The following is a 14,249-nucleotide window of genomic DNA, read 5'->3' as shown; positions in this document are numbered from 1 at the left end:
TCTCTGTCTCTTTTTCTTTATTAACTTATTTATTTACCTATTTATTATTTATTTACTTTCTGAACCAGGGTATCTTTACAAAATTCTGGCTGGACTGGAACTTGCTATGTAAACCAGACTGACCTCAAATTTATAGAGCTCCACCTGCCTCTGCCTTTCCATCACTAAAATTAAAGGCATATGCCACCTTGTCCAGCTCCCATCTCTTCTTGTAATAACACAAGTCATGTGATCAGGCCCTACCCATTTGGCTTCATTTGCCTTCCTTATCTCTTAAGGCTTTCTCAGCAAAGTCACATTTTGAGGTACTAGGGGTTTAGATTTTGACATACAGATTTTCCAGGGACATAGTTCAGTTTATAAGAAGAAGAATGCAGTCAACAACAGACAAAGAAAAAAATCTATTTCTTATCTATTTTGTCTTTTTTTTTTTTTAAAGTTGTGAGAGCGGAGTTTCTCAAAGGTCACTATATTTGTGACAGGTAGAATAGTGATCCCCAAAGATGTGTACACCCTCATCTTCAGACCTGTATTTTGTTTGGCAAACAAAACAAAACAAAACAAAACAGAACACGATACATGTGAACCAGGCAAGCGTCTTGAAGTTACAAGGTTCTCCTGGATAATCAGCAAGCCCAGTCTAATCAATTACAGGGGCATTTTTAAGTGAAGGAATTTTCTTGCGCTCAGCTGGAGTGATTAAAAATGCAAGGTCTTTCTTAGCTACAGAGTGAGTCTGCAGCCAACTTGGGCTGCATGAGAACATCAGCAGCGATGGCTGTGGAAGAATGGTCTGAGAATTGCAACCCTGGGGCTAAGGCATATGGCTGGCTCCTTGAAATGGGAGAAGTAAGCAAAGAATTCTGCCTGATGGTGCCAGAAAGGGAACACTGTCTGAGACACCTTCATTTGAGCCCAGTTAGGGCTATGTGGCACTTTTGACTCACACGCTGTAACAAAACACATTTCTTTTGCCTTGAGTTACTAAATTTGCAGTGATTTGTCCTAGCAGGATTCCAAAATTAATTTGGTAGGCGTAGGCATCCCTGGAAGTCTATTTTAAAACGGCCGTTCTGATTGTATTGTCTGCATTTCTGAGGAGCCCCAAAGTGATGTCAATGTGCCAGGGGTTGTGGACCACACTGTGAGCTACAAGGCTGGTGTTTAACCCTTCCCTCAATATCACTGATGAAAGGATTAAGGGGGAGGGTGTTTCTCAGACACCATTCGGATGGGTTATGTCACTTGAGTGGTCTTTTATTCACAGTCCTGTTCTTTTGCCTCTAAACACACTTAATAATAGTAACAAACCAAAACAAAACAAGCCAAGAGCCTTCCTGGGAACAGCAGCCCTCAGAGGTGCCAGTGTTTGGAATCTTTGGCTCCAGAATGTCTGTGTGTTTATGGAGCTTGTTGAGGTGGCCGGGCTGACACTTGGCTGATATAAACTGTTTCTCACTACCAACACCTTTGGGAAGAATAACTGCTGCTCAAGTTGGGCAACAGGCCCGGCTGGCTTGCTTCTTTCCCAGGGTGGGCATCTCGGCTCGTAGGTGTCAGGAACCTCATGAGAAAGATCTCAGGGCAAACGGGCCTTTTCTTGTGACAGTCAAACGGGACAGTTTCCAGGGAGAGCCTGTCTAGGTCCGTCTGCTCTGTAAACTAAGGGCTGTATATAAGCAGAGAGGGGATGGTCTTGGTGACCCGAAGGGTATGTTCCCTGTTTATCTTGCTTCCCGAGGGCACGCTGTAATTATGTGCCAGTATGCTGTTAGCTGTGTTCCCTGAGATGACGCTGGTCAGAGGCTTGGAAGAAAATTATCAGGTTATCAGGAAAGGCACAGAGCTCCGCGCTAACATGTAACAAAAACCCAAGATTGGGTTGGTCTCTATCCCTAGTCACAAACAAACAAAAATCCTCAAAACCTCAGGTGGAGATGGCTCGCCAGTTAAGAACACTGTTTGTGGAGAGGACCTTTGTTTCCAGCAGCCATATCAAGAGGCTCACAATCACGTGTAACTCCAGTACCAGGGGATCCGACTCCCTCTTCTGGCCTCTGTAGGCTTCTGTGTGCACAGCAGCACACACACACACATAAAAGCAAATAAGTAAGCCTTAAAAGAAAACATCCTCCAGGAAAATCAGAAAGGAAAGGATTCGAAGAATGTAGCAGGGCCTTGTGATGAGACATTGTCATGTTGGTGTTTACGAGGAAGAATGAAGAAAGAGACATATGACCCAAGCTATGTGCAGACCTCATACTCCACAGATCAACGAGGAGAGGATTCAGAGGCCCTTGAGCAAGGATTTTCCAACTACTCAGTAAGAATCAGAACCAGGAGCCTGCCGAACCACACATTTCCTGGCTCCTGTTCCTTGATACTTTAAAACTGTTTATTGTGGAAAATTCCAAACATTAGTACAATAGATGGAAGGCACACAAAACCTGTCCCCAGACTCAGGAATTTTCATGGTGAGCAGAATCATAGCTTCATCCACATCACCTGCCCAGTGCCTTCCTGTTCCCTTTAGGGGACTGTGTCAGAGCTCAGTCACAGGCCCGGGTGTCTCAGGCAGAGCAAGTAAGTGCTGTCACCCAGGACAGAGGGTTTCTCACATATTTGTGAACACTAAAGTCTAGGTGGCTCAGCGATATCCTTGGGCAAACAGACATAACAGACCATTTAGTCTTCGTAGCCTCCTCTGGCAGCTCAGGCTTTTACTCTGAAGGATTTTCAAGTAGTGTTGGAGTTTGGCTGAGTGGGAAGATGCAATTGAACAGCAAGGGAATTACTGGAAGTACGGTGAGGGACTGCATGGCAGGAGGACCTACATGGAAAAGCTACATGGAAAAGGTGAAGGTTGTCACTGAAGCTAGGGACTTTGTTCCTGGTGAGTCAGCATCCAGATTCTCATAGGGAAGAACTTTGTTGCCTGGTTGGAGCCATTTTTGTCTTTTGGATCAGGCACAGAGTCAGTAATTATCTCAGCTTCTACCTAAGTGGTACAGACTTATCTCTCCTGTTGGAAGCATTTTTTAATTTTATTTTCTTATTCATTCATTTCTTTGTTTGTTTGTTTGTTATTAGGTGGGGTTTTTCTGTGTAACAACCCTGGCTGTCCTGGAACTCACAGAAATCCTTCTGTGTCTGCCTCCCACGTGCTGGGATCAAAGGCATGTGCCACTGAGACAGGCTTTTATTTGTTTGTTTGTTTAAGTCAAGGTCTTCTTATACAGCTCTGGCTGGCCTTGACAGCGCAGTTATCCTCCTGCCTCAGCATTCTGAGCTGGGCTTCCAGGCCTTTGTTACAGCGCTGGAAGCATTTCCCTTCTGGTATTTACATCTTCAAATAACCAGTCTTGGCGATGGGAAACAGACTCCTAAAATCCTTGATGTGAGTTATGCTGTGTTATAGTGAGATAGATCCTACTCCCAGTCACTGGTTCTTGGAACTCTTTTCGACCTCCATAATTAATTAGACAATGTAGGGAGCAGATCTATTTGGTTGAAGTTTTGCTAATAAGCCGGACGTTCCCCTTCATCTGCTAGTCCATAGGCCTGCGCAGAAATGCAGGGAGAGAAGAGCAGTTGCTGAATTTGTTGCCTCTCACGCATCCTGTGCTTAACCACACTTGTAGTGCTGACACTTCGGAGCAGACCAGGAATCCCGAAGAGCCTTTGTCAGGGCGTTTCTCTGAAGAGCACCACTTCCTTTCTTCCTTTCAGTTTTGGCAGGGAGTTCAGATTTTGTTGTTGCAAAACCTGAAAGCAAAGCTAGGCACGGTGGGCCCTGTCTCTATTTCTAGCACTTCGGAGGGAGGCAGATTGGGAGTTTGAGCTCAGCCTAAACTAGGAAGTGAGACCTGGTCTCATAAAACCAGCCAACCAATTAACCAATGAAAACTTACGCCAAGTCCGAACCTGCCTGGTATTAAGTTTACAAAGTGCTCTGCTATCCTGCACGCACAGCAGACCCGTGGCTAGTTAGGTCTTTGTGCTTATTGCAGATGATGTTGCAAAAAGGGTTGCAGGGAAACTATTGGGCTTACTCCAAAAGAAAGAGCGCTCGTGCAACATTTAACAAAAACCGTGGTAGACCCTGCTTGATCCCCAGCACCGACCGACGACTGATGTAAAGTAGAAATCAGAAAATAAAGGAGAATTTTAATCCCGAGATGGATATTTGATAGTGTCAGAGACTGTTTTGAACTTAAAAAAAAAATATTATTTATTTGCATGGTAGGGGTGCAAATGGTTTTTGCCAAGGCTTGCCTCTGGTGGTCTGAGGTCAAGTTTCCTGAGTTTTTTTTTTTTTTTTTTTTTTTTTTTTTTTTTTTTTTTTTTTTTTTCCTACCTTGAGTGCCCTGGGGATTGAATTTAGGCCGTCGGGCTTGGTGGCATGCCCCATTGCCTGCTGAGCTGTCTGGTTAGCCCCGAAACACTTCTGATTTTCACAAAAAGGGAAGAGACAGTGCCATAGATTTGGGGGAAAGAGAGTCCAGTATTATTGCTAAGCATAGACTATGCATGGGCTCTTCCCTAAAATAGAATTATTGGTTCAAAACTGTCAGTAATACTCAGTTGTAGCAACCCTGCAATCAGGGCTGGGGCTATGCAAGCACTTGCCTACCATTTGTAGCACAAGTTTGATCTCTTACCCTTCAGAAGAACATAGCTTATTTATATGTTTTTACAACTTGGTAGGTAACATAGTCTGGTCTGGAGCTCACCATTCTCCTGCCTAAATCTCCTGAGTGTTAGGAAGAAACAAATCACGGTTAAGTAATGTTAAGGTCAGAGTGTTACTGTGTAGCCCAGCCTAGCTGGACAATAATTTTCCCCTTGACTTCTAAGAGCTAGGAATAAAGGATTTCCCTATTATGGCTTTCATCCCGGCACTTGGGAAGTGAAGGCAAGGCAGATTTCTGTGAGTCTGATGCCAGCTTGGTCTACATACTGAATTACAGGACAGGCAGGGCTATGTCCTCTCCTACCTCTCTCTCTCACACACACACACACACAACACAATTTCACTATATCCCTTATTAAATTTTTACCTAGCGATTCTGTACAATGTAATTTATTTGAAACCCATTGAGTCTAAATGACACAATACTATTGGCAGAGGATGAGAGTGTAAATCTGATTCCAAAGCGAACAATAGAACACATTATTGTTGTTGTAGCTTCAGGGATAGAGTAGAGATGGGAATTAAATCTTTGCTCATTTATTGTTATACTTGGAGACCTTAAAGGCTTCAGCTGTTTCTGCTCTGTTTACTCTTAGAGGTCTGTCAGAGGCCTGCATGTTTGGTGTGACTGCCCTTGCTGAAGCTGCAAGCAGCTTTCTTCACAGATGCTATGCTGTGCTTAAATGCCTCCTTCAAGCCTGCTCTCCATGTGCCTTGCTCATAAAGAGTTTGAAGAGTTAATAGAACCTTAACACAATCGCAGTGCCAGCCTCCCGCCCACAGACAGAAGCCAGTCTCCTGTTATTAGAGTCACCTGGACCCTGGCACACCTTACTAGTTCCTAAATGAATGCCTGCTGGAAGTTTCTGCTTCCCTATCATCCCTATTCAACAACAACAACAACAACAACATTCAGCATTCTTCGTTTACGGTTTTAAATTTGAAGCCTGTGTGTCTGGCATTCCGGAAGTGACGAATTTATTTTCTGAATTGAAGACTGAACTGTCAGGCAGACAAAGGGTTTGTGTGTGTGTGTGTGTGTGTGTGTGTGTGTGTGTGTGTGTATACATGCTTGTAATTCCAACACGGAGGAAGCTGAGGCAGGAGAATGGAGAGTCTGAGCCCAAACAGCATAGTATATTCTAAGACTGTTTAAAAACAATTTGAACTCCAGTGGCACCATATCCTCTCTCTCAGCAGCCTGCTGCCCCTCATCTGTAGCAAATTTTATCTCCAGACATTTTCTGCCCCACACACCAGTCTCCTGTCTCAATGTTTTCTGTTCCCTCTTCTGCCCGGGTGGCATGACTAGCTGGAGAGCTGAAGCCCTGGCAACTCAGCTTGGCAGCTCATGCCAATGCACACTTGTGGTGCTGAGCTACAAGAACTCCTTTTGTCTGCTTTGTCTTTTTAGTTTCTTTCCTCTTAAGTTTCAACACTTGACCTTTTTGCAGAAATTCCATCTCTCTCTCTTTTCTCTGCACATGAATATCATTATAGTACTTGTGATACTGAGAACGTTAGCTGTCCCTTGAGCCATTTCTAATCCTATTTTTTTTTCCATCTCTAGTGTAGATGATGCATTTTGACAAGTATTTAGTACTGCAATCTTACTTCCCTGGCTTAGAACATTCATGAAAACTTGCAACTAGTCACGACTCGAATTTTTCTATTACTGCAGTTATCTTCCTTCCCAGATATTTGCAGATGAACCGTACCAGGACTACAGTTAGTGCGAGGAAGCTGCTGAGGGTAGAGAGTTGGTCCCAACAGCAAACTAAATTTGCTATAGGAATTCACTGATTTAGCCTGTGCCATAGGATGCTACAGGAGAAATTTATGTAAGGAAGCAAATATTTCACAGGAACATAAATGTCTTTCTATTTTGTCATATTTATATGGACAAAAAAAGGGGAACAGTTAAAATAAAGAAACCAAGAATGCACAGTAATTAATTTTTCTTTACATTTATTACATTGTGTGTGTGTGTGTCTTATGGTGTGGAGGTCAAAGGACAATTCTCGAGAGTTGTTTCTCTCCTTCTACCATGTGGGGTTGAACACAGGCTATGAGGATTAGAAGTGGCAAATGTCTTTACTTGCTGAGCCAACTCCACAGGCTTCACACAGTAATTCCGATGCATGAAATTATTCTAGTGTCACAGTGAAAACTACCACTAGCAACTCTCAGACCTAATTATTGAATAACTTCTGGTGTTTGTCTAAGTATTGACTTGGAATATATGGAATAGATGTTTAGTATTTAGACAATTCACTTGAATATCTAGACTTACATACAGCTGCTGCTACTCCTCCTCCACCTCCTCCTCCTCCTTCTTGTTCTTCTGAGACAGAGTTTTCTGTATAACAGTTCTGGCTGTCCTGGAACTCTCTTTGTAGACCAGGCTGTACTGGAACTCACAGAGATCTGCCTGCCTCTCTGCCTCCCGAGTGCTGGGATTAAAGGTGTATTCTAGCTACATTTAGTTTTCTTTTCCTCTTCATTTTCCCCCCATTTTCAGTAGCACAGGCTAGCCACAGTTGACTGTTTTCTCAGCCTTCTGAAAGCTGAGATAGTGGGCACAGTTCCTAGTTGGCAGAAGTGTATGGGAAGGATTAGGTGTGGCCTTGTTGGAGGAGGCGTTATTGGAGGTCCCATCATTGGCCCAGCCTTTCTCTCATTGGATCAACACCATGTCTGCCTGTTTGTTGCCTTGTTTCTTACCATGATGGCCATTGATTCACCCTTTGGAACTAAGGTAAGCCCCCAATTAAATGCTTTCTTTTAGCCAGGCGTGGTGGTGCACGCTGGTAATCTTAGCACTCAAGGAGGCAGAGGCAGGCAAATCTCTGTGAGTTCAAGGCCAGCCTGGTTTACAACACAAGTCCAGGAAAGCCAAGGGGCTACACAGAAAAATCCTATTTTGAAAAACCAAACCAAAGCAAACCAAAACAATCCAAGCCAACCAATGAACCAACCAAAAAAACAAAAACAAAAGAAAAAAAAAAACCAAAACAAAAACCCCTTTCTTTTATAAGTTACCTTGGTCCTGGTGTCTTTTCACAGTAGTAGAGCTATAACTATGACACTTAATAAAGTGTCCTTATTTCCGTTCTTACTTTCCAAATCCATGGCTTTGTTCCCAGCACTGAAAAAAATATATAAGCAAAACGAAAAACGCTAGAGGTGTGGATCAAGTTTGTTGTCCTGCTTTACCCTGCAACTTCTGCAGCACGTAAAACAGGACCCCGTGTTTGATCTGCTCATGAGGATGACAGATGGGCTTGGTGGAGTAACAGCTGTAGGGGGGCAAGGCTGTTAAAGTTTACACTAACAGACCAGCTGTAAGTTGGCAATTTTATTAAATTCCATTAAATTTTGTTAACAAACCAGAGATTTCTGATAGTTAATATCACTACCTCTTCAAACTCATGCCTCTAATTTTAAGTGATATTTTTAAGCATCTAGCACCTGTATGTTTTCATTACAGATGACAATATTTAAACAGGCTAAACCTACCTAAAATCAATATTTAAATGACTTTATCAACTCTCAAAGAAAGCAAGCAAGTTGGAACTGCTAATGAAATGATATATGAGAGCTTATATGATCCCAGGTACATGTGGTCATGCAGGAAGTAGCTGGGTCATTTTGATGGTTGTGTGTTAAACATGTGTGGCACTGATTTCCAACTTGGAATAATGGGCTATAAACAGCCAGCGTATATTGGCATGTAGAGGTTTAGTTTTAGTCAGGGGCAGGAGACAGATACTTTTGGGTGAGAGTGAGAAAAATATCTTTTATATTTAACAGTGATACATAATATTTAACTTAACAACTGAATGGACACTAGCCCACTCAAGTTTGTGGCTCTGGCAGGCCTTGCCCTTCTCCCCCATATCCTCTGTTTTGCTAAAAATTGTTAGATTACATTCCTAAAGCTAGCCTCCAAGGTCTATTTCCTTGTTTTTCAACTTCATCCTCCTGAGGCTGACTACCAAGGTCCAGCTATCAAAGTATTGAAGTCTAGCAATCAAAAACCTCCTTTGGCTCACTTAATTGACACGCCCAATTAACATTAAATTAAATACCTCATTCTAACATGGCTTTTCCCCTTTTCCCTTTATAAAGTGCCATTTTCCCATATGCCATGTCTGTCTCCTCTCTATCCAGTTCTTTGTAATCCCCTCCAAAAACTCCTTACCCCTCCCTTCTGCCCCTCTTCTCTCCTCTCCCTTGCTTCTTTCCCCTTCTCTCTCAGCCTCTGTCTCCTGTCTTTTTTCCTGTCTCTTTTTCCGTGCCCTCTCACCCTCTGGGGCAAATATATCTCCTTTGTGCTGAGAACTCGGTCTTGTGGGTCTATGCTAATACCAGTCTTTTCAATGTACCAATCAGCCTCCTAAGCATAAAGGCCTTCTAGACAACCAGGTTGCCAGTGAGATGGAGATTTTTGCTGAGGCCAGACAGGGCACTGTGATTCTGAAGGTCTGACTGCGCTAGTATTCAGTATGATATCTGGAGTTGAAGGCAGCCATTCCAGTCAAGGGTCAATCGAAAGAGGCTGCACACAGGAAGAAAAGCTGGCCCAGAGGAGATAGAGCAAAGGGGTACAAACCAAACAACAGAGCTCCTGCAATTTCCTGGAGACTCAGGAGCTGGGAGTTTACAGCCTTTGACTTAACCCTAAGTGCTAAGAAAGCTAGTTCTTACAGTGCTTTGGCTCATCTTTGTAAACCAGAGGCTGCTCATGTTTTATCTTGGTCTGCATAGAGTTTATCCACAGAGTAATTTAAAAGATGTTCACATGAACAGCCAGGACTTTTCATAGAGAAATTTTGGTTCGTATATCACAGGTAAAGTTTGGCTATAAAGGTATAACTTCCCATCCTGTATAAATAAGGGGTAAGCCAAAAAAAAAAAAAAAAAGCCATTATCAATGTAAAGCCCAGGTACAAGATGCTTAGGGTATGCTTAAATGCTAAAGGTAAGAGGGAGTTTAAATAAATTTTGACTATAAAGGCATAACTGCCCATTCTATATAAACAAGGGGATAGGACAAATAGCTACAACATATATAAAAAAATCTAGGGCTGAACCTCTAAACAGGTACAAGATACCTGTGGCATGCTTATATTCTAAATTAAAAAGGAGTTTATATAACATTTACTTAAAACATGCGTTTTCTATTGCTCAAGGCAACCATCTTATCTCTCTAATGGGAGGCTTCTTTAGGGAAATAGGTAGCAGCTTGGCCTAATACAACAGACATGCAAGAGCCCAAAAAGATATTTTGATCTATCCAACCTTGTTTTGATTTCAACATGATGTTCAATAATAATGGTACTTATATTGCTGATTCCTTTACATGGGAACAACTCTAAAACAGACCGAGACATAAAATATGTCTCCAGAACTCCAACAATAGTTGGCCAATAAATCCTTGGCTATAATATCCTCAAAATATATTATGCTAACCTTTTAATTGGCATAGATAAAATTGGCTTACAGTTTAGTTTCATCTGCCCATCTCATACATCTATAATTTTAGAACTCTATAATACTTGTGAGAAATTATATGTTTGCAGAAAAAAAGAACTGGATACCAAAGATGATGGACCAAACCTGACAGGATTCATTCTTCAGCATGCTGAGACATTGACACATCTGTTCCAGCATCTTGCATGTTCCAGCATTCTGCTTGTTCCTGCCTCAACTGCTTCAATTGCTGTTTCTCATCAAAGCCTGCTCCCAAAAAAACTTTGAAGAAAGCTACTAATCTTAATTAGTCTAGCATTTTAGACTGGTCCAAAGAGGACTTTCTTTCTTTCTTTCTTTCTTTCTTTCTTTCTTTCTTTCTTTCTTTCTTTCTTTCTCTCTCTCTCTCTCTCTTTTTCTTTTGGAAGATGAGATTTTATTTTATTTTTTATCATTTTTAAAATTCTTTATTAATTACACTTTATTTACTTTGTATCCCCCCTGTGGTTCCCTCCCTCTTCCCATCCCAATCCCTCACTTCCTCCCCCCTCTGCACGCATGTCCGTCCCTAAGTCTACTGATAGGGGAGGTCTTCTTTTTCTTCCTTCTGATCCTAGTCTATTAGGTCTCATCAGGAGTGGCTGCATTCTCTTCTTCTGTGGCCTGGTAAGGCTGCTCCCCCCTCAGGGGGAGGTGATTAAAGAGCAGGCCAATCAGTTCATGTCAGAGACGGTCCCTGTTCCTATTATTGGGGAACCCTCTCGGACACTGAGCTGCCATGGGTTACTTTTACTTTTCTGCAGGGGTCCTAGGTTATCTCCATGCATGGTCCTTGGTTGGAGTTCAGTCTCAAAAAAGACCCCTGTGCCCTGATTTTTTGGTTCTGTTGCTCTCTTTGTGGAGCTCCTGTCCTCTCCAGATCTTACTGTTTCCCACTTCTTTCATAAGATTCCATGCACACTTCCCAAAGGTTGGCTATAAGTCTCAGCATCTGCTTTGATAGTCTGCAAGGCAGAGCCTTTCAGAGGTCCCAAAGAGGACTTTTATCAAGCCTGAAAATTTTCAACATTCAAAGACTGGATATTATTATAATGTTATTGCTTGCTTAATTAACCATTTTTTTCCCCAATTCTTTTAGAAATCCTAACAGGATTTCTACATGTCCAAAATGTCAGCTAGAAGAAATCCATAAGAATGATGTCCAGTTTTTCTTAAAGAGGGTTGGGTATGTTTTTGGTTGTTTTCTGTGGCTATGAATTTTTATTGTCATTGGGGGATGTTTATAATTATTAATGGTCATATTCAGAGTGAAACACGGTTATATTCAGGGATTCCTCTCTTTTCTTTTTTCTATCTTTCTTAGATAAGGAAAAAAGAGGTTAAAAAGAAAGATAGGAGTATACAGGGATATCTTATAGGAATAAGACAAAAGCTAGATTATTGAATCTACTCAACTTAGGGTTTTATTTGTTATTCTCAAATAAGGTTAATTTTAACTCTGCTATAGGATTTTGCATATTGATGCAAAAATAAGCATTTTTGACACATTGGTATAAGCTTTAGTATATTGATAGAAAGTCAAGGTTACTTCCAATACTTTTAAACAGCTATTAAAAAATGGGTTTAGGTATTAGGTAATGCAAGTTATTTGCTAGTTATTGAACTCATAGTCATGTCAGACACTAGTCTAATTTATCATAGGAATATAGATCCTATGTTTAACAGACAGATATAATTTTGTAGACAGATAGAGTACATAAAGCTAAGTAGTCTTCAAAAACTTCAGAGACCTACAGAATATGGCATTTAAAAATGTTCTTATTATTTTAAAGATTCTTTGACAATGAGACAGGTCATCTCCTGGCAGCACCTCACCTACCTCAAAGAAGATGATGAACATCGAAGAACCTCCATATGGAGATGGCTTCAAATGTGGCAAAAGAGCCACTTGGATAAAGAAAATACCCTCGCGTCATGACAGACAGAATTCTGCCAAAAATGGGCAAACTTAAATGCGGAACAAGTCGACTGCCAAACTCTGCCAAGACAGGATAAGCAAGTCCTAAATAGTTCCTGCTTCACATTTATATCTGTCAAATATTCTAAGCCAGAAGGCTGAAGATGATGCTTCAACGTTATAAAGAGTTATGGGGGCAGCAAACTGTCTCTGCCAATTTTTATTTTTTGGAAGCTGCTAACATGCACTAACTATTTATTCTAATAAGTAATTTTATCCCTTCTCAAGTCTCTGAGGGGGTTGAAGACCAAATAGTTATAGTGCCACAATTAAGTGTAACTTGTTTAGAAGTTAAGAAATCCTTTCATATAGGTAATATCAATAAGGATAAAAGTTAATTTAGGTATAGAACTTTAAACTTGTCAAGATAGATAGGATAATCAGATACTTTCTTCTAAGTTGCTAAATACACATGGACTGGACATTGCACATGTAGATTTTACCTAACAGTTTTCACAATTTCATAATTATTATTATATTGAAAGAAAAGGAGCCTTTTATTGGACTTAAAAGGGGAAATGTTGGTATAATGTTCTTTTGGAATGTATACACTTTACCCTTGTTCATTCAAATGCTGATTTCTCTCCCCCACTTTCTGGTTTCAATCCAGACATTGCGTTGTGATACTTATTCTAAGCATCACCTGTCTCAACTTTGTGTAAACATGTCAAAATAAAGAAACTAGCCACAATGTTGAGCAAGGGAAAGGAAGCAGGAAGAGAGGGAGGAGACAGAGGACAGGAAGCAGTGGGAGACAGAGAGCTGGGAGGACAGAGGCAGGAGTGAGATCTTGGGAAGACATGGACATGGAGAGATGGACTGGATCTAATATATCACAAAAAGCAAGTATAATGTGGGAAATCTAAATGTTAGGAAACTATGAGGGGTTGGAGGTTTAGGATGGAGTAACTATTGCCCAGCATTGTGTTCTAGGTTAATTAAATTAATCATAGTCTCTGTGTGGTGATTTGGTTATACAGCTGTTTAGGATTAACAGCAAGCTTTACCAGAAGATATATCAAGAGTAAATTTTTATCGACACTTACATCACTAGCATTACTGAGTATTCTGCCTTGCAGAATGCCCACAGCCTGAACTCAATTACTTTTATTTCTCACATTCATGCTCCTGTTTGTCTGTTTCTAACAGTCATCACTGTGATTCCCCCAGTAGATTGGAAACAGCTGCTTTTCTATGATCAGTTTCATTTTGTTGTTTTCCTATAACAGCATAAAGTAACGATAAGATGGTCTGGAGGGATGGCTCAGCTGTTAAAGGCCAGACTAACAACCGAAATAAAACTGAGATAGATATTTTGCAAATTCATTTTGTGATATTTTACCTCAGGTCATTTTAAAGTTCCTTTCCTTTACCTCCCCGCTCCTCCACTTTTTCCTACTTTTTTGGGACAAAATCCTGATACATATCTCAAGCTGGCTTTGAATATACAATTCTTCTCCCTTCACCTCACTAGCGGTATGATTATAGGTTGTAGAAGTGAACCACCATGCCTATTTTTTAAATTTTTTCAATAAAAAAATCCTTTTATTAAAAATTTAAAACATGTCATTATCCAAAGCTATGATGGACATAAAGTAGACACACTAGATCTATGAGTCCCTCCTTCTCTATTTTATATCTTAACCATCATTATTTGATTCCAGTCTTAGTTTATCAATGCTTTATCCATTTCCTTCCAAGAAATAATTTTAAATTAAATCTCTGACATTCTCTCATTTTATCTGTAAATGCTTGAGTATGGAGCAATCAAGACAGAATTTTCTTATATAAAATGGGTCAGGATAAAATTCAGCAGGCTCCCTTATTTTCTGTATTTTTTTTTTTTAATTTCATATTCATCAAAGGGACTCAAAATCACCACAGAATTTCTGGGTCTACTTGGCGTGAGAATAAGCAACTACCCAAATGGATTGGTATACTTTTGCTGCTGTTCTCAGGAAAATATATTACCCAAAAGAAGGATACGTTTAGAGACATTGTATTAGTTAGCAAGGTCTAGGATTTGTAGCAATAAGCAGGTAATTCTGAGTAGGCTGGCCCATG

At 40.8% G+C, this 14,249-nt stretch overlaps 1 protein-coding gene across 1 annotated transcript in view; it reads left to right on the top strand.

Moving 5' to 3' along the window:
* The first annotated feature begins 2,769 nt into the window (after positions 1–2,769).
* Positions 2,770–14,249, top strand: part of LOC129670690 (60S ribosomal protein L29-like) — a 57,840-nt gene continuing 46,360 nt past the window's right edge. The window contains exons 1-3 of the mRNA XM_055599240.1: positions 2,770–2,893; positions 3,240–3,397; positions 3,553–3,683. Coding sequence (XP_055455215.1) covers positions 2,770–2,893; positions 3,240–3,397; positions 3,553–3,683 — 413 coding nt within the window. The remainder of the gene's footprint in view (positions 2,894–3,239; positions 3,398–3,552; positions 3,684–14,249) is intronic.

The sequence above is a fragment of the Psammomys obesus genome, unplaced genomic scaffold (assembly GCF_907164565.1).
Source record: "Psammomys obesus unplaced genomic scaffold, mPsaObe1.curated_primary_1811, whole genome shotgun sequence".
Taxonomy (NCBI): domain Eukaryota; kingdom Metazoa; phylum Chordata; class Mammalia; order Rodentia; family Muridae; genus Psammomys; species Psammomys obesus.
The sequence above is the reverse complement of the archived record's forward strand: the minus strand, read 5'-3'. Positions and strand labels throughout refer to the sequence as shown.